Consider the following 14,274-nt stretch of genomic DNA (forward strand, 5'->3'; position numbering starts at 1 on the left):
GACTATGTTGTAGGTGGGAGATCACATAAATGCTAGCCGTGATAATTTCATCTGTGTCTGGGGCAGTGAGTTTGCTGTCACTTTGGATAGGGTATGTGTATAAAGGTTCGTTGAGGCATGGCAAGTCTTGGTTTTGGGCAGCAGATTAGGGTGCTGCTAAGGAGGCATCTATTTTTCTTGAAGATGGTGGGCACTGGGTATGGGGGGGTGTATGAGGGGCCTCTTGTGCAGACTCAGGGAAGAGCTTATGGGGAGGCAGTTGGTGGTTATAATAAATCTCTTGGTCCTGATGCTTCTTTTATGGATACATCTGACCTTACAGTGAGGGTTGGGCCTAGGCTGAGGTAGGGAGGGATACCTTTCCATTATCACTAAGCCTTTTTCTCCTCTTCCACTTCCAGAATGCTTTTTGGTTTAGTTTGGGCTGGTGCACCATATTCCTGCTGCCAAGTGTCATCTTGGCAGTGCGCCTTGCCAAGTTCTACCGCAGGATGCGAATGGATGATATCTACGAGTAAGAATCGCTCGTGCAGTTGTCAGTAATTTTGCCTACTGCCATGATATGAGATACTTTTTCCTCTTTTTGTCTGAACTGTATCCATTGGTTACAACCAGTGGGAACCTACCTCTCCTATTTGTAACCATTGGTTACAACCTGGACACCCCTAAAGGACCATGGATGTAGTACCCAGTGTTGTGACTTTTCCTGTAAGCACGACTCCTGGATGTGGGGACGCTACTATAGTGTAGCTCCACTTTTGTGACGGTATGTGGCTTGGAAGACAAGGGGCAATGAGTGATCCAGGGTCTCACAGAGGAGGTGCTATATTTTCTGTAGGATGAGGGGAGACTTGGATTTCCTACATACCTATGTTGGGGCACTGCCTCCACTGTTAGTAGATCCATGAACAGTCTGAGCTAGTTGGGTTTTCTTCTGATTTTACTGACCTCACCTGAATCCTAAGAAGCAGTTCTACATAACTCTATGCAGTGGAATCATAACAAGCTCAAGATACACTTGGCTGGAGGAAGAACTGCTGTTATTAAGTAAGGCAGTACTGGAGTGGCTGATTCTCATCCTCAGCCTGATGACTCAGTTCTCCTACCCCCATTTTTTCCTGAAGTCAGTACATGCAAGAGCCAAGTTTTACTATACCAAGGAGCCATTCTAGTCTGTGCCATAGTGCAGGGGCTGCTGGTTTGATGGATGTTTGTGCATCCCCATAGATACCCAGAACTGGAGGTACTGACGGATGTCCTGTAATGCCACATGGACAGATAGTACTTTCTCTGTAGTTCCTGGCTTCCTGGTCAGCCTTTGAAAGTGATGTCATGTTAGGGCTTCCAGACCCCTGGTGGGGGTGGGGGATCCCCCGCCCCCACCCTCGCCCCCACTTACCTGGCCAGCGGGGGGGGCGCACCTTCCATGCGTGCCCCCCTGCAGCCCGCGCACAGCAGCCCCAGGATCAGGCCTGTTTTGGCCTGGATCTGGACCCCTGTGGAGTGCAGGAGCATCCCTGCACTCTGCAGGGGCCCACAACGGGCCCAATCCACGCCAAAACGGACCCGATCCATGCCAAAATGGGTGCGGATTGAGCCCGTTGTGGGCCCCTGTGGAGTGTGGGAGCGTTCCTGCACTCCACAGGGGCCCACAACGGGCCCAATCAGTGCCCAAACGGGGGCTGTGTGATGACATCACTCCCAGAAGTGACATCATCACGCTTGCTGGAGTGCACGTGCACACACGAGCTCCTCCAAGGTAAGAGCCAGGCCCCAGTCTCCCGCTGGGAGATCGAGGGAGCCTGGCAACCCTATGTCATGTGGGAGTGGCAGATGAGGGTTGAGTGGGAGGCAAGAATGGCCCTGGAAGGGGACCCCACTGGGGGGAGGGAAGGAGGAAGGTCTGGGCCCAGCCATGCCCCCATCCTATCCCCCCAATGGAGGGGGGGAAGAGGAAGGGACCTGGGTTGTTGGGGCTTCTGCCTGGCTTGCACCCAACCTCCCTGTGCAGGACAGGGTCTGCTGGCTTACAGCCCTTTCCCACTTTGCGCCCATCTGCCTTGTGTGGGGAGGGGGCTGCTGGCTTTTGTTGGGAGTAGTTCCCATCCCTCTTGTGGGAGCAGCCAGCTCATAGTGGCTCCTGCCCACTTTGCATGGGGCTGCCCTGGGGATGGGGTGGCAGTAGCAGGTGGGTGACCCCTCCCCAAGGGCATCAGCCCCTCCAGGACTTTCCTTGGTGGCTGAGGACATGCAATTGACACTTTTGATTTCTCTTACCAGGAGCAATGGGGAAACTATGGAACTGTAAGTACCTTTCCATATCTCCTTTATATCTTTCTGATATATCTCTGTAGTTTGAGCAGAAGCAGTATTAGAATATGAAAAAGGGACATATGATTGGGGAAATGGGAAGGATGGCTAGAACCAGGGAGATGTTGAAGAAGTGGAGGAGTGATTTTGGCAATGCAATCACCCCACTCCCACTGCATAATCTTAAGGGCCCAACAAGCCTTGATGTAGGAAATCTGTGCAGACCCCCCACATAATTTATTTTAAATTCAAAGTAATGATGTATATGGGAAAATAGAGGAAGGAGTATTTGATTCCCCCCACACTGTTCTCTTGATCTAAATGATCCCACCCAAGCAGTTTCTACAATCATCAGTAGTGTGGGTGTCTGTAATATAGGCTGAAAATGACAAAGGGAAAACTTAAACACCCCTGCACTTCTTCCCTGACCCAATTATGTGCCTCTACTGGCTGATTTGAAATTTTAAAAAAGAAAGATCCTGATCAGAGACTTTCTGCATTCCTTTTTTAAAATTTCCATGGTCTGAAAGTTAAAGAGAGTGGTTACTTATCTTGATACTGCTTTTTCTAAGTGTCATTAGAAACCCAGTCCTTCTCTGATTGTCCTCAGGGGGCTGCACGAAGAAGATACAATTTGGCAAGTTCGAGGGGAAAAAAACCCCTTCTTTTGTGGTTTTCTTTTTCCTTCCCTAACCTTTGCAGATCAAGGCCATCACATGCATTCAAAATGCCGCGTCCAGAGCTGAGGAAGTAATGGCTCCTTTCCTACCTATCTACCTTTGAACAGCCCTGAGGTTGACACAATGAATTTTACACTATCCCCAGACCTGTCTTGCTAATGTGAACCATGTGGATCAGCATCTACCAGGAATTTTTTTCTGCTCAAGATAACAGTGGGGAAACACCAGTGTTTACCTGCAGGAGTGCCATCGGCAAACACACAACCCAGCTGCTGTTGAGCAAGTGTACAGCCTGTGTTCCTGTGTGTGCTGTACTTACGTTCACCATATCATGAATACTACGGTGGCAGCCCTTGTACTTCATCATTGTTGCAGTGCTGTTGGGACTGTAGTTCCTTGTGCTGCAGCTTGCGGAGGGGTGGCTGGTGGGGAGAGTAGGTCTTGCCTCTCGTTTGGATTTAGTGCCTGCTGTGTTTATGTGTCTTCAGATGGCCTTGCAGTCTTGGATGACTTAAGGCACTCCTACTATGCTCACCCCAACTAGAAGAGTTAAAATGGACCTATTTACTTTTTCCCTAGCCAGGGGCAGTAGGTTGTGGGGCAGTTTCCAATGCAGATGAAGCTGGATGTGTTACCATTAAAATGACTGATTCTGAGCTGAAGGTATGTCAATCGTAATCATTACAGCAATCATTCTGCTGAGCAACCTGACATAACTGTATGGAAAAGGTCTGCTGCCTTCAGTCTTCCATGGTTTACTTCCATTTAGTAGAATACTAAATTTTCAAAGACAATGTATGCTGTAGATCTCTGAACAATTCAGAGATCTATAACTAATCTATTTTAAGTGATTGTAACTATAACACCATTACATTAAATATTAAGTGCCTTGCCAGATCAGATCAAAGTCCATTTTTGGCAAAAAATACTGGGAATTAGAAGACACAAAGTGGGCCACTGCAAATTGGGTTCAAAACTGAGCCAGGGCAGACTCCTTGAGAGTGTGAGTTAAACGCCCAAATTACTGCACAATTCTAGCAGGAAGTATCAGGAAAATATTTCCTGAGGCAGCCTGTTACTGTTCTAATATATGCAGCAATATATTCTCTCCTACCTTCCTCCAGCCTCAGAGTGTTTTCACTGCCTCCCCCACTTGCAGTTCAAAATACTCTGACATGCTGTTTCTGAGGAAATGGAGGAGAGGGAATCATGTCAAAAGCAGGAGTACTGTACCTTCTTGCTAAATATATAATAGATACAGCAAAAAATGTTATGTCAGGCCTTTGAAGGTAATGGGTTTTGGTCATACGTGCCTTAAAATGTGCCCCTCTCCGTTACTGCAGACCAGGGCTTTTTTTCTGGGAAAAGAGGCAGTGGAACTCAGTGGGTTGCCTTTGGAGAAAATGGTCACATGGCTGGTGGCCCCGCCCCCTGATCTCCAGGCAGAGGGGAGTTGAGATTGTCCTCTGCGCCGCTGAGCGGCACAGAGGGCAATCTCAACGCCCCTCTGTCTGGAGATCAGGGGGCGGGGCCACCAGCCATGTGACCATTTTCAAGAGGTTCCAGAACTCTGTTCCCCCTGAAAAAAAGCCCTGCTGCAGACAGGAAGCCGTGCTAGTGTGGTGCCGGACAAATAAACATGCCATGTGGCACCTTAAAGACTAATCCCCTTCCCCCATATAAGCTTTTGAAGACTACAAAAACAATCTGTACCTGAGGAACTCGGTTCTACTCCATAAAAACCTACATGGATGAAAAATATTAGTTGTATGGCACCTTAAAGACCATTTATTCTGTTATTTAAGTGATCTGGATGAAAAAAGGATCTCCCATTTATCCCATTCCTGTTTTTAATAAACCACAAATCAGATTCCAAAGATGGTAGAATGGTGTTGACACCATTTTGAGGGCATCTGATTTCACAAGAGCTACTGGTGTTTGTACATTAGTCTCTAGATTCGGGAAACTCTCTTTGAACTTGGGAGTTTGGTGCTGAGAACTAGGCAGACTCCGCGGTTAACTTAAGGCCTTTCCCAATGAGGCATTATCTTGTTTAACAATTACACTGTTGTTGCTGTGCTTGGGACAGATGTCTTTCCTCAAGTGACTACTTGTGTTAAAGGAAAATCGTATTTTGACACTTCATTTTGTAGAGGAAATGCATCCACTTCCCCCTCAACATCTCAGTGGCCATACTGATCGTAGGAAGAAATGTCTCAGGCACATCTTAACTAGTATCTGGGACATCATTACTGAGGAATGATACTATTTTTCCCATTCCACTTTAATTTTGTAAAATGCATCCATTTACTACTGTGCTGCATAGGCATGCTGTTAGGAATCTTTAAAAAACAAAAACAAATATTGTTGTAAGGCTCCCTACCTCCTCACCTTTGCTCCTTCTAATTGTTGAGTCCTGCTTGCATTCTCAGACCAATGCTGTAGCACTTGTTTACTATCTGAAATACAAACATGTATGCCACCCCCCCAGCCTTCAACTGCAGCATACCATTTATTTACTAAGCCATTTTGCTACCAATGCTAAGCTTAGCACATATGTTGAATAAAATCAAGCAAGATATTTTAAACCATCTGGAAAGGCCATACATTATTAGGACACAAGAGCTGAGGATGCTGTAGGGGAATATGAAGCATCAGTTGGACAGTAAACTCAATAAAGGTCTATTGATATGAAGTGGTGGTATCAGAGCATTAACAGGGGTGACCCCATCAGGTGGCATCTGCGGCTCACTATTGTCACCCAAACCATCAATGGGAGATGAGCAGTTTGGCTCATATAGGGGTTGCAGAGACTTATTGTCAAGAAAGGTAGCAAAGGTTTAAATCCTGATTATCTTGAGTTAGAAAGTACAACAAGTACAATAAGTTCTACTTATTAACTAAAGTTCTTAAATCTACAGGCATGGGCTGTGTAAAGAGCCTGGGTCTTTTTTTAAATATGGTAAACACCCTCCTGTTATGCCACTGAGTTGTGACCTTTGCAACCGACTCTTATCCATTATCCCTCCCAATACAGCCCAGTTCTTCCAAAGACTCAGCAGACATTGGTGACTTTAACTACACCTTCAAACATTGGGAAGTAAAAGCTTTTTATGTGGCAATTTTTATTATGCAGGCATAGCTCTTGCTAATTTTTATATCAAGCCTATACCAATTACATTTTTCAGAGTGTTTCACAGTACTGAAAGTTTAATGTAAAGTGTTTATATAACTTCCAATAACTTCCCACGATAACATACTATTTTATTGGCTATAGAAGCTATTGGCTATAGAAGCTATTGGCTATAGAAGCTATTGGCTATAGAAGTTGCTCCAGCACATGTACCCATCATTAGATAGTGGGTCCACATAAGCCATCCTGTAACTTTTGTTAAAAAAAATTTTCAGCCTGTTGTTACGTCTTTAAAAAACCCCAAATTTTAGGCAACTAAATCTAGTGCAGACTGTTTTACGTATGTCTTCACTAAGGACAGAAACTTGTAAGGAGAACAGAAGGATAAGCTGATAATGTCTTCTAAGAAAGCAGACCTCTCCTGTAATGATGGCAACTTCTGCTGTTAAATAGGGTCTTGACATGCCCCCCACCGACTTCAGCTGCAAATGCTTATTCAGCCACAAAATGCCTCTCCCAAATCTGTTTGAGTTTCTACAATTGGAAGAGTGGAATAAGCTAAAAACAGCCCCTGAAGCATTAAATTAAGCATCAAATGCTTTGCCTTATGAACCTAGAGAGAGAGGAGAAATCCACTTCCATTATGGCACACAACTTCATTTCAGGCTAGTTTATACCTGCTGCTGTTGTAACAGTGCTTACTTCTTATTTCTGTCTCTTTCTTGCTTTCCATGCTCCATCATCTCTCCTACCTTATTTCTGCTCAACATCATCTTTGCTAGAGGCAAAAGTAGACAGTGACCCCCCTCCCCCATTTCAGAAAAGGAGCTGGGTAGCTGGTAATACAGCTTTTATAATGTAACACAGAAGACAAAGGTGCATTGATTGCTACTACCATAACATGCAAGCCCTTTCTGGCAAATCATTGGTTTTCTTATGCTAGGAGGTTTTGTGGTTCATGCAGCAATTTCTCTTCTAGAGTTGTTCCTCATTAACAAAGGAAGCCCAGTTTGGCTCAACAGCTCACAGGAAAAAAATGTGCAGCTGGGTGCCTACAATGTACATGCCAGGTGCTTCCCGGTCAGGGGCAGAGTTCTTCATGATTGTTCATCAACTTTTAATTCTGTATACAGAACACAGAAGTGGCTTCAGAAACCAAATATTGCATTAAAACAGAATTAACTTGTTTGTCAAGATTAGCATCAAAGCTATTTTTTGCCAAGTTACTTTGGACGGGCAGAACATGTATCATTCAAGGAAATCATAGGGGCAGTTTCTCATACATGCTACATACCCTGTTGTAATCAAGAGTTTCCGAACCTTCTAAAACCCAAAGCTTCATTCCTATTGCAAATAGGCAGAACTGCATACACTTGGGGGGAGTGGTTCTCATACTTTAGCTCTGTAGGCCCCCCTCTAAGAGTTGTATCCAAAAGATGTTTTGTTTCAAGTAATGAAGGCAGAGCCCCCCCCCCTACACACACACACACACACACACACACAAACACTTGGCTCTAGACTAAGGGAATCTGTGGGTTCTCTGAGAACATGCAATTCACCTGAGAACATCAGAAAGTAGAATGAAACAAGTCAGCATATATGCACAAGCCAGACACTTGTGCTCTTTCATCAGAGTGCACAGAAGGCAGCTTATTCACTACTGTAAGACATATCCTAAATATATATATATACACATATATACACACACCATGTAATACCAAACACTTCCTCATGACCCTAATTGTTAAAACTCATACAACAGAGATGAAGTGTGGAAGGACCAGAATTTCTGTGTATTGTGCTAATTACCCTATCATGTCCCGCCCCCACACCCAGAGAAGGCGAACCCACAGCAGCAAACACAAGCAACTGCTCCGCACAGGGCATACCACCTTACTGTGATGCTGCAGGAAGTGTGGGCCTAGTTTGGAATCCAGGCACCTCTATATTAGTGCTGGGTCTTGTCTGAGCAAGCACTATTATGTAATAAATGATGATTCCCCAATAACTTGATCAAGATGGGGACGAGAGCAAACAAACAGTAGCACAGAATATAGTAGCCCCCGACCACGTCTCCCTAAACAATCCAAACGGTCCAGCACTACAGTCCATAGTGGCTTCAGAGAAGCTGCTCAACCTGCTCTCAAACAGAGAACTGAAGTGCACAGTGATTTCCTTGTAGTCAAACCATTTCCCTCTTTAGAACCACACTGGGGAACCTCTGCCTTTTAAAACAAATGCTAACAATTTCATAAGATTAAAAAGTAGTTTTTCCTCCACCTGTAAAAAGAAAAAGTTACTCCTGCTTATAACTATTAAAAATCCCTCACTCCATCTTCACATCCCAGGCCAAAGCGATTAAATTCTCACTAGGAATATGTGGATGTGACAGGATCTCCTCAACACCATTGGTATAAGGGCACTGTAAGATGCTGACAATCATTAAGGGCTGAGCATGCTCACATTTTACACAAGGTCCTACCTTGCTCTCCCAAAAGAAGAGTATTTGCTTAAATCTTAAGCCACAAGGGGCCCAATGCATAAGTAAGCTTCAGAATAAACAGGAGTGGGCTATTTAAGTGAACTACAGAGCCCTGCTGTTTACAGCCATATTTTTTTTAAAGGAAAAAAAATAAAGCCATCAGAGGGGGACAAAGGTAGGTGTGTGTGCGCGCGCCATGGAAATAGCTGGGACTGCCCCATCTAACATTAATATTGCATATTCAAGCAGAGACTATGGTGCCTCCAAAGCACAAGTCTCCAGCCAGAGAAGTGGACAGCAAACATGCTCTTCATCAAGCAGTTTCAAACTTTCATTTCAGGGAAGAAATATCCTGGCCAGTGAAACTTTGCCCCCAGTAAGCTGGAACCATACTAGGAAACAGCCCCTGCACTAAGGAAATAATTGCAGGCAGTAGAGTACAGAGATGTGGGTTTGAGAACATGCCTTCAATAAAGTCAAAGCTGGGCAATTTCCCAGCATCGCTAGGCTCACATGCAAATATGAACTGGTATTTACTAACATGTATAAGGAAATAAAAAACAGCACCAGCATTATTCATGAAAGGATTAGAACATATTAGAAGTAGATCTTCATTTCACTGTGTTATATAAGCAATGATATAATTCGCTTATGTGCACATTCACTCTTATTTAAGGTAACTCGGTACCCCCCAACCTTTCTCATAAAAGCATCTTTGCACTCTTCCAGATACTCCTACTGACAGTTCAAAAGACTTTGGGGTTTGTCACCCACTATGGTAAGGACATCTAGCAATGCAGGTCCTAAGTGGGATTCACAGATGGCAGATCCTGATTCTGCCAGGACCAATTGCTTTGGACACCATTTTGCCCAGCCCAACCTACATGCTTTTTATCTTATTCCAACTTCACACCCCCTCAAACAATGTGCCTTGTGTGTGGTTCTGAAGGGGCTCAGTCCTTTGCACATATTCCTGAGCAGCTGCCTTTGAAGCAACTTGCTGGTGCCGAGGTGGGGTTGGAGGAGGAAAAGCTGGCCCTTGTAAGACATCAGCATAAATTTCATCCTGGCCAGCTGCACAATGTGCCACTCGGTGCAACAGTGGCTTGAGCAAGCTGACAGTCAGCTGAGGTGCCCCATCTGGGAGAAAGGGTGGGGGGTCAAATTCTGTTTGGGGTAAATGCTGTTGAATAATGCTCAGTATGTCAGGAGCACTCAGGTCTGCAGGGCAGAGCTCCCATAACGTGTCCAAGTAAGGATCCAAAGCCCTGTGCTGGGCAAACTCTCCCAAGAGGATGATAAAAATTTCTTTGTTTAGCAAAGGGCTTAACTTAGAAAATTTCTCGGCTACATCCATCACACGCTGCCATCTCCTGTGGCGGATAAGGAGGTGTATGGCCTGCAGGATAGCTTTGGGCCGATGGCTGCATAGAAGGAGCTCAATCTCTATTTCTGTATAAGCCACAGAGCAGTTACTCCTCCTTGTTAGTACAGCTAGTGCTCTCTTATAGAGGGGCATGCCACATTCGGGACCCTCCTTGTTGTATGCCCAAGAGGTACCCACATACTGCTGGGATAACTCCACAAAGCTAGGTAGCCATTTTGGCTTGAACTGATGAAGAGACAGACAGATGAGTTCAAATAGGGGGACCACCCCGTTCAGAGAGACCTCTTGCTTGCACAGGCCGGGCACAGGTCCCCCCAGAATTTTCTTCCACACATCTGGGGTGGCTCTGGCTACTAACAGGCCATCACCATTCTGTTGCAGTTGCAGATGGTTCTGGATAGCCTTCCAGGAGGCCACAGGGAAGGAACCGAAGATGGCATTCATGTAAGCCAGGTTCTCCCTGTTTAAATCCAAGCATAGAAGGCGGCTAAACTCCTGGTCTACCAGCTCCTCACTGTAGCTGTCCACCTCGCTTTCAGAGGCCCTCACCACACATGACTTGAGGAACTCCAGGCTCTGGAAGCTCTGCAGTTCTAGCTGCATCGTGCCCAAAAGCTTTGCATAAGGCTCTGGGAGAGCCCCAGTCCTCTTATCCTTTGAAGCAAGGCTATGGCACAGGATGGAAGAAAGAGCAATGGGAGCCTGAAACATGCCGCCCTTCTTTAGTTTCTCCACAGTAAGCTTGGAGCTGCTGAGGCTGCGCCGCTGATAATACTTGCATGCCTCTTCAAAGACCATCTCCACCAGGGTGGGCTCTGGTTGGCAATCTTTGTCAGTCCCAGATAAGTCAAGGTGGTAAATGCCATTGGGGGCAAGAAGCTGCACAGCTACCGCCTCTTCCTCCTCTGTGGGAAAATCCAAGAAAAACATTTCTGTGCTCAGGAGTTTCTTTTCCAGCAGCTGTCTGCTGTTCAAGTCCACAAGATAAAGAATGCATCCCAGCAAGCATACAAGCATGTCCCCTGACACTTTCAATTGGATCTCCTTCCCCGGCGTCAAGGCACTTTGTCCAAAATCAAAGACAGATCTCCACAGTCCATTGGGTTGAACCAAGTCCACAGTGCCTGAGCTGGTGGCAAGGAGGATCCCTTTGCTGCTTGAGAGGGTACAGCTATGAATATCCAAAACCTCCATGGATGCCAGAATTCCCACATATCCCAACACAAGCTTCTTAAAGTCCACTTCGTTGCCCGGATGCAAGGCTTTGGTGCAAATGCACCCTCTGGATGGAACAGCAACAACAATGTCAGTATTTTCCGGTCGCCAGATAAGGACACACTTGGCCACCCCAGAGAAAGTGGCTGGGGTGGGCACTAGAAATACACCAGAGGTCGAGGCCAGCACTTCATAAGCAGGGCTGTTGTGTAAAACAATCCGCAAGGGGCTGAGCTGGGCACCCTTCTCGCCAATCTGAAGCTCTCGAGTGCAGATGCAGTACCTGAAGGCTCTCTTCTCCGGGGTCAGCTGTGCGTTTAGAGGGGGTCTCTCCTCACACCACACCAGGCGGTTCCCCCGGTTGCAGATGGAGACAATGCGCGCCCGGGCTCCACAGCACAGCTCCAGGCTCTGCAGCAAGCACCACCCGGCTGCAGGCACAAAGCGCCAGAGTTCCGTCCTGCCTTGCTCCCAGACAACGGCCAGCACCCAGAAGGCCGCCGCCGCCGCCGCGCAACCCTCCAGGAAAAGGAGCCCCACCACAGGCGGCTGAGGCGGCTGCCAGCTCCTCTCCAGATCGGCCCCGACGGTGCCCAGACGCTGAAAGGCCACGACCCGAGCCTGGGAGGCCGGCTGGTTCCACAGCAGGAGTAGATGATGCCTGTCAGGACTAACGACGATGCGGCCGGGAGCCTCGCTCGGACGGCGCTGGTCCAGCAGCTCCCGCAGGCAGTGGCCGCGGACGAAGTCGCTCCAGTCGGAGACCTGCTGCAGCGCCGCGACTCGCTTCATTGCGGGGCGTTCGGTACTGCTGCCAACCACATTGAGAAGAAGTTAGAGAACGCAGTCGCGGCGCATCTAGCCTCGGGCTGCTCACAAGCTCGCCTGGCCCCGCAGCGGGGCGGCCCTGTCTCGCTCCTCTGGGAGCGAGGAGTCCCTGGCTCCGCTCTCTCTCGCTGTCTCTACGACGACACCGCGCGCCCTTTCTCCTCGAGGCCTTGAAACGCCAGAGCCCGTCGCCAGCTTCTCTGCGTCTTGCTTCCCGGTCCCCTGGGCTGCCGAGGTCTCCTCTTCCTCCGCCGTGGCTCCCTCCGACTGTTAAGCGCCCCACTCCGCTCTCCAGCTCAGCCTAAGGAGCTTCCTTTTTCCTCTCGCCTCCCGCGCCCGGGGCCAGGCAGCCGCTCTTCCCTTTGCGCACCGAGGAGACCAAACCCTGCGCTTTAGCGCGAGCACCTTCCCCGCAAGGACCGCGCTCTCCCCGTCAGGGCAGCGAAACCCCCTTCTTCCTCCCTCCGCTTCGGAACAGCCACAACTCCTTACTGCAATCACGAGGCCTTTAATTTCCGGGCAACGCCACTCTCCTCCCACCGTCTCGGCGCCAAACCCGAACTGCCTGCAGGCCTTTAACTTCCCCTGCCAAAGGAGGTTAACCCCTCTTATTGCTGACCCTGCTGAGCAGCCACCTCGGAAGGCGGAACTGCTGGAGGACGGCCGAGAGCCCTCCCGAGCTGGCCTGCTTTGTAGTCCCGCCCCATCTTAAAGGGGCAGGGCGGGGAAGGGCTGAGGCTCAGGGGGGATGTGCAGGGCTCCGCATCCCAGCCACGCGTGCGGCCCTCCTCCGGGCACGGGATTTTCCCAGAGAGCCGGCCCCGCTGTTACGCCGCTGCTGGGCTTCCTACGCACAGCTAGGCAGGGCTCTCCGCTCTGCTCCTCTAGCCTTTAAAGAAGGCTGCTCAGCCGCAACGGTGAGAGGTGTTAACTGCGCCGGGCAGTGGCGGATATAAATGGTAAACCTGTAGGACTGACCGCGGTTAGGTGTTATCTGCACTATCTAACATGCAGTTTGGTACTATTCAAGGGATCCCGATCAAAACGTTTAACATAATTCACAAGCAAAGGGTCTCCTGCAGGTGCCGCCCTGCACATGGGTGAAATCACCAACTACCCTTACACCGGCTTTCTCTGTGGTGGCCTCTACCCTGTGGACCGGCCTGTCTGAGGAGGTCAGAGAGCCCCATTCTCCCAGCTTTCCTCAAACGATGCAACACCGAATTATTCAAAAAGGCTTTTGTATTGTAGGGAGGGGCTCTCAGATGCTTCGCTAATGAGTTAAGGACCATAGATTTCACCACATGCAGTGCACATGCTGCCTCTCCACTCTCTAGCGTTAAGTTATTTCTTTTGCATGTATAACAGTGGGAACAGGAAACAAACTTGGAAATGCAACCACAACCCAAGTTTATCAACGATGCAGGGGGAGAACAACCATTATAGGTGGAGAATACCTGTTTGTATCACGCATCTGGTGAAGAGAACTTGATTCTCGAAAGCTTATGCTACAATAAAATTGGTTAGTCTTAAAGGTGCTACTGGGCTCTTTTTGATTTTGTAAGTCTACTGACTGCCAGCAACGATTTCCAAGTGTCCGAGTTGGTATGTCGTTACGCAGATAGTTGCGAAACCATAAAGTGATTGCTTTGGCCTTGACTTTCACTTCCTGCTTCATTGGAGACAGTAGCATAAGGTTTCTGATGATTTTAGTGGCTAACACACGTGTCCATATGCGTAGGCACGGAAAGCCTGCTCATGGGTCCTGTACGGGAAGTGGATCAAGTCGTGGGTTCATACGTGGTGTGAATGGAAAATCGGGATCTTGAAGACAGATTCTTTAGATCTCTCTAGGCTTAAGGGCACGATCAGTGATGTTGCTTTCGGAGGAATTAAAATGTCCACTCAAAAGCAAGTTTCAGGTAGGTAGCTGTGTTGGTCTGTAGTAGAATCCAGTGGCACCTTTAGAGACCAACAGGATTTTCAGGGTGTAACTTTCGAGAGTCAGCTCAAAAGATAGCGGAGCCCGATTCTCTGCATGCTTACTAGACGGTAAGTACTACTGTGTTTAATTAAGAATGCACAGGATAACTCATAAAATCACGGTTTGGGACGTAAAACTCCTATTGCACTCCGCGTGGGGCCAAATGCATTAAACAGGATCCTCTTGGGAGCCATCGCAGCGCCAGTTTCCTCTCGTTTTGCTTTCCGCTCCCATTTTCGCCAGACTGGCACTGAC

At 47.9% G+C, this 14,274-nt stretch overlaps 2 protein-coding genes across 3 annotated transcripts in view; one reads left to right on the forward strand and one right to left on the reverse strand.

Annotated features, from left to right (window-relative positions):
* LOC129332882 (prominin-1-A-like) overlaps positions 1–4,368 on the forward strand; it is a 47,055-nt gene extending 42,687 nt beyond the window's left edge. For both annotated transcript variants that reach the window (XM_054984180.1, XM_054984181.1), the window contains exons 23-25: positions 402–514; positions 2,281–2,304; positions 3,013–4,368. In XM_054984180.1, coding sequence (XP_054840155.1) covers positions 402–514; positions 2,281–2,304; positions 3,013–3,064 — 189 coding nt within the window. In that variant the 3' untranslated portion in view covers positions 3,065–4,368. The remainder of the gene's footprint in view (positions 1–401; positions 515–2,280; positions 2,305–3,012) is intronic.
* Positions 4,369–5,133: 765 nt separating this feature from the next.
* Positions 5,134–12,664, reverse strand: HPS6 (HPS6 biogenesis of lysosomal organelles complex 2 subunit 3). The gene has a single exon (XM_054983696.1). It carries the CDS (start codon positions 11,997–11,999, stop codon positions 9,513–9,515), a length of 2,487 nt encoding a protein of 828 aa, XP_054839671.1. The 5' UTR covers positions 12,000–12,664; the 3' UTR covers positions 5,134–9,512.
* Positions 12,665–14,274: the final 1,610 nt, after the last annotated feature.

This window comes from Eublepharis macularius, chromosome 6 (assembly GCF_028583425.1).
Source record: "Eublepharis macularius isolate TG4126 chromosome 6, MPM_Emac_v1.0, whole genome shotgun sequence".
NCBI lineage: Eukaryota > Metazoa > Chordata > Lepidosauria > Squamata > Eublepharidae > Eublepharis > Eublepharis macularius.

What these genes read in the sequence shown, in the direction of transcription:
- HPS6 (XM_054983696.1), bottom strand. Translation starts at nt 11,999, where the DNA reads ATGAAGCGAGTCGCGGCGCTGCAGCAGGTCTCCGACTGGAGCGACTTC.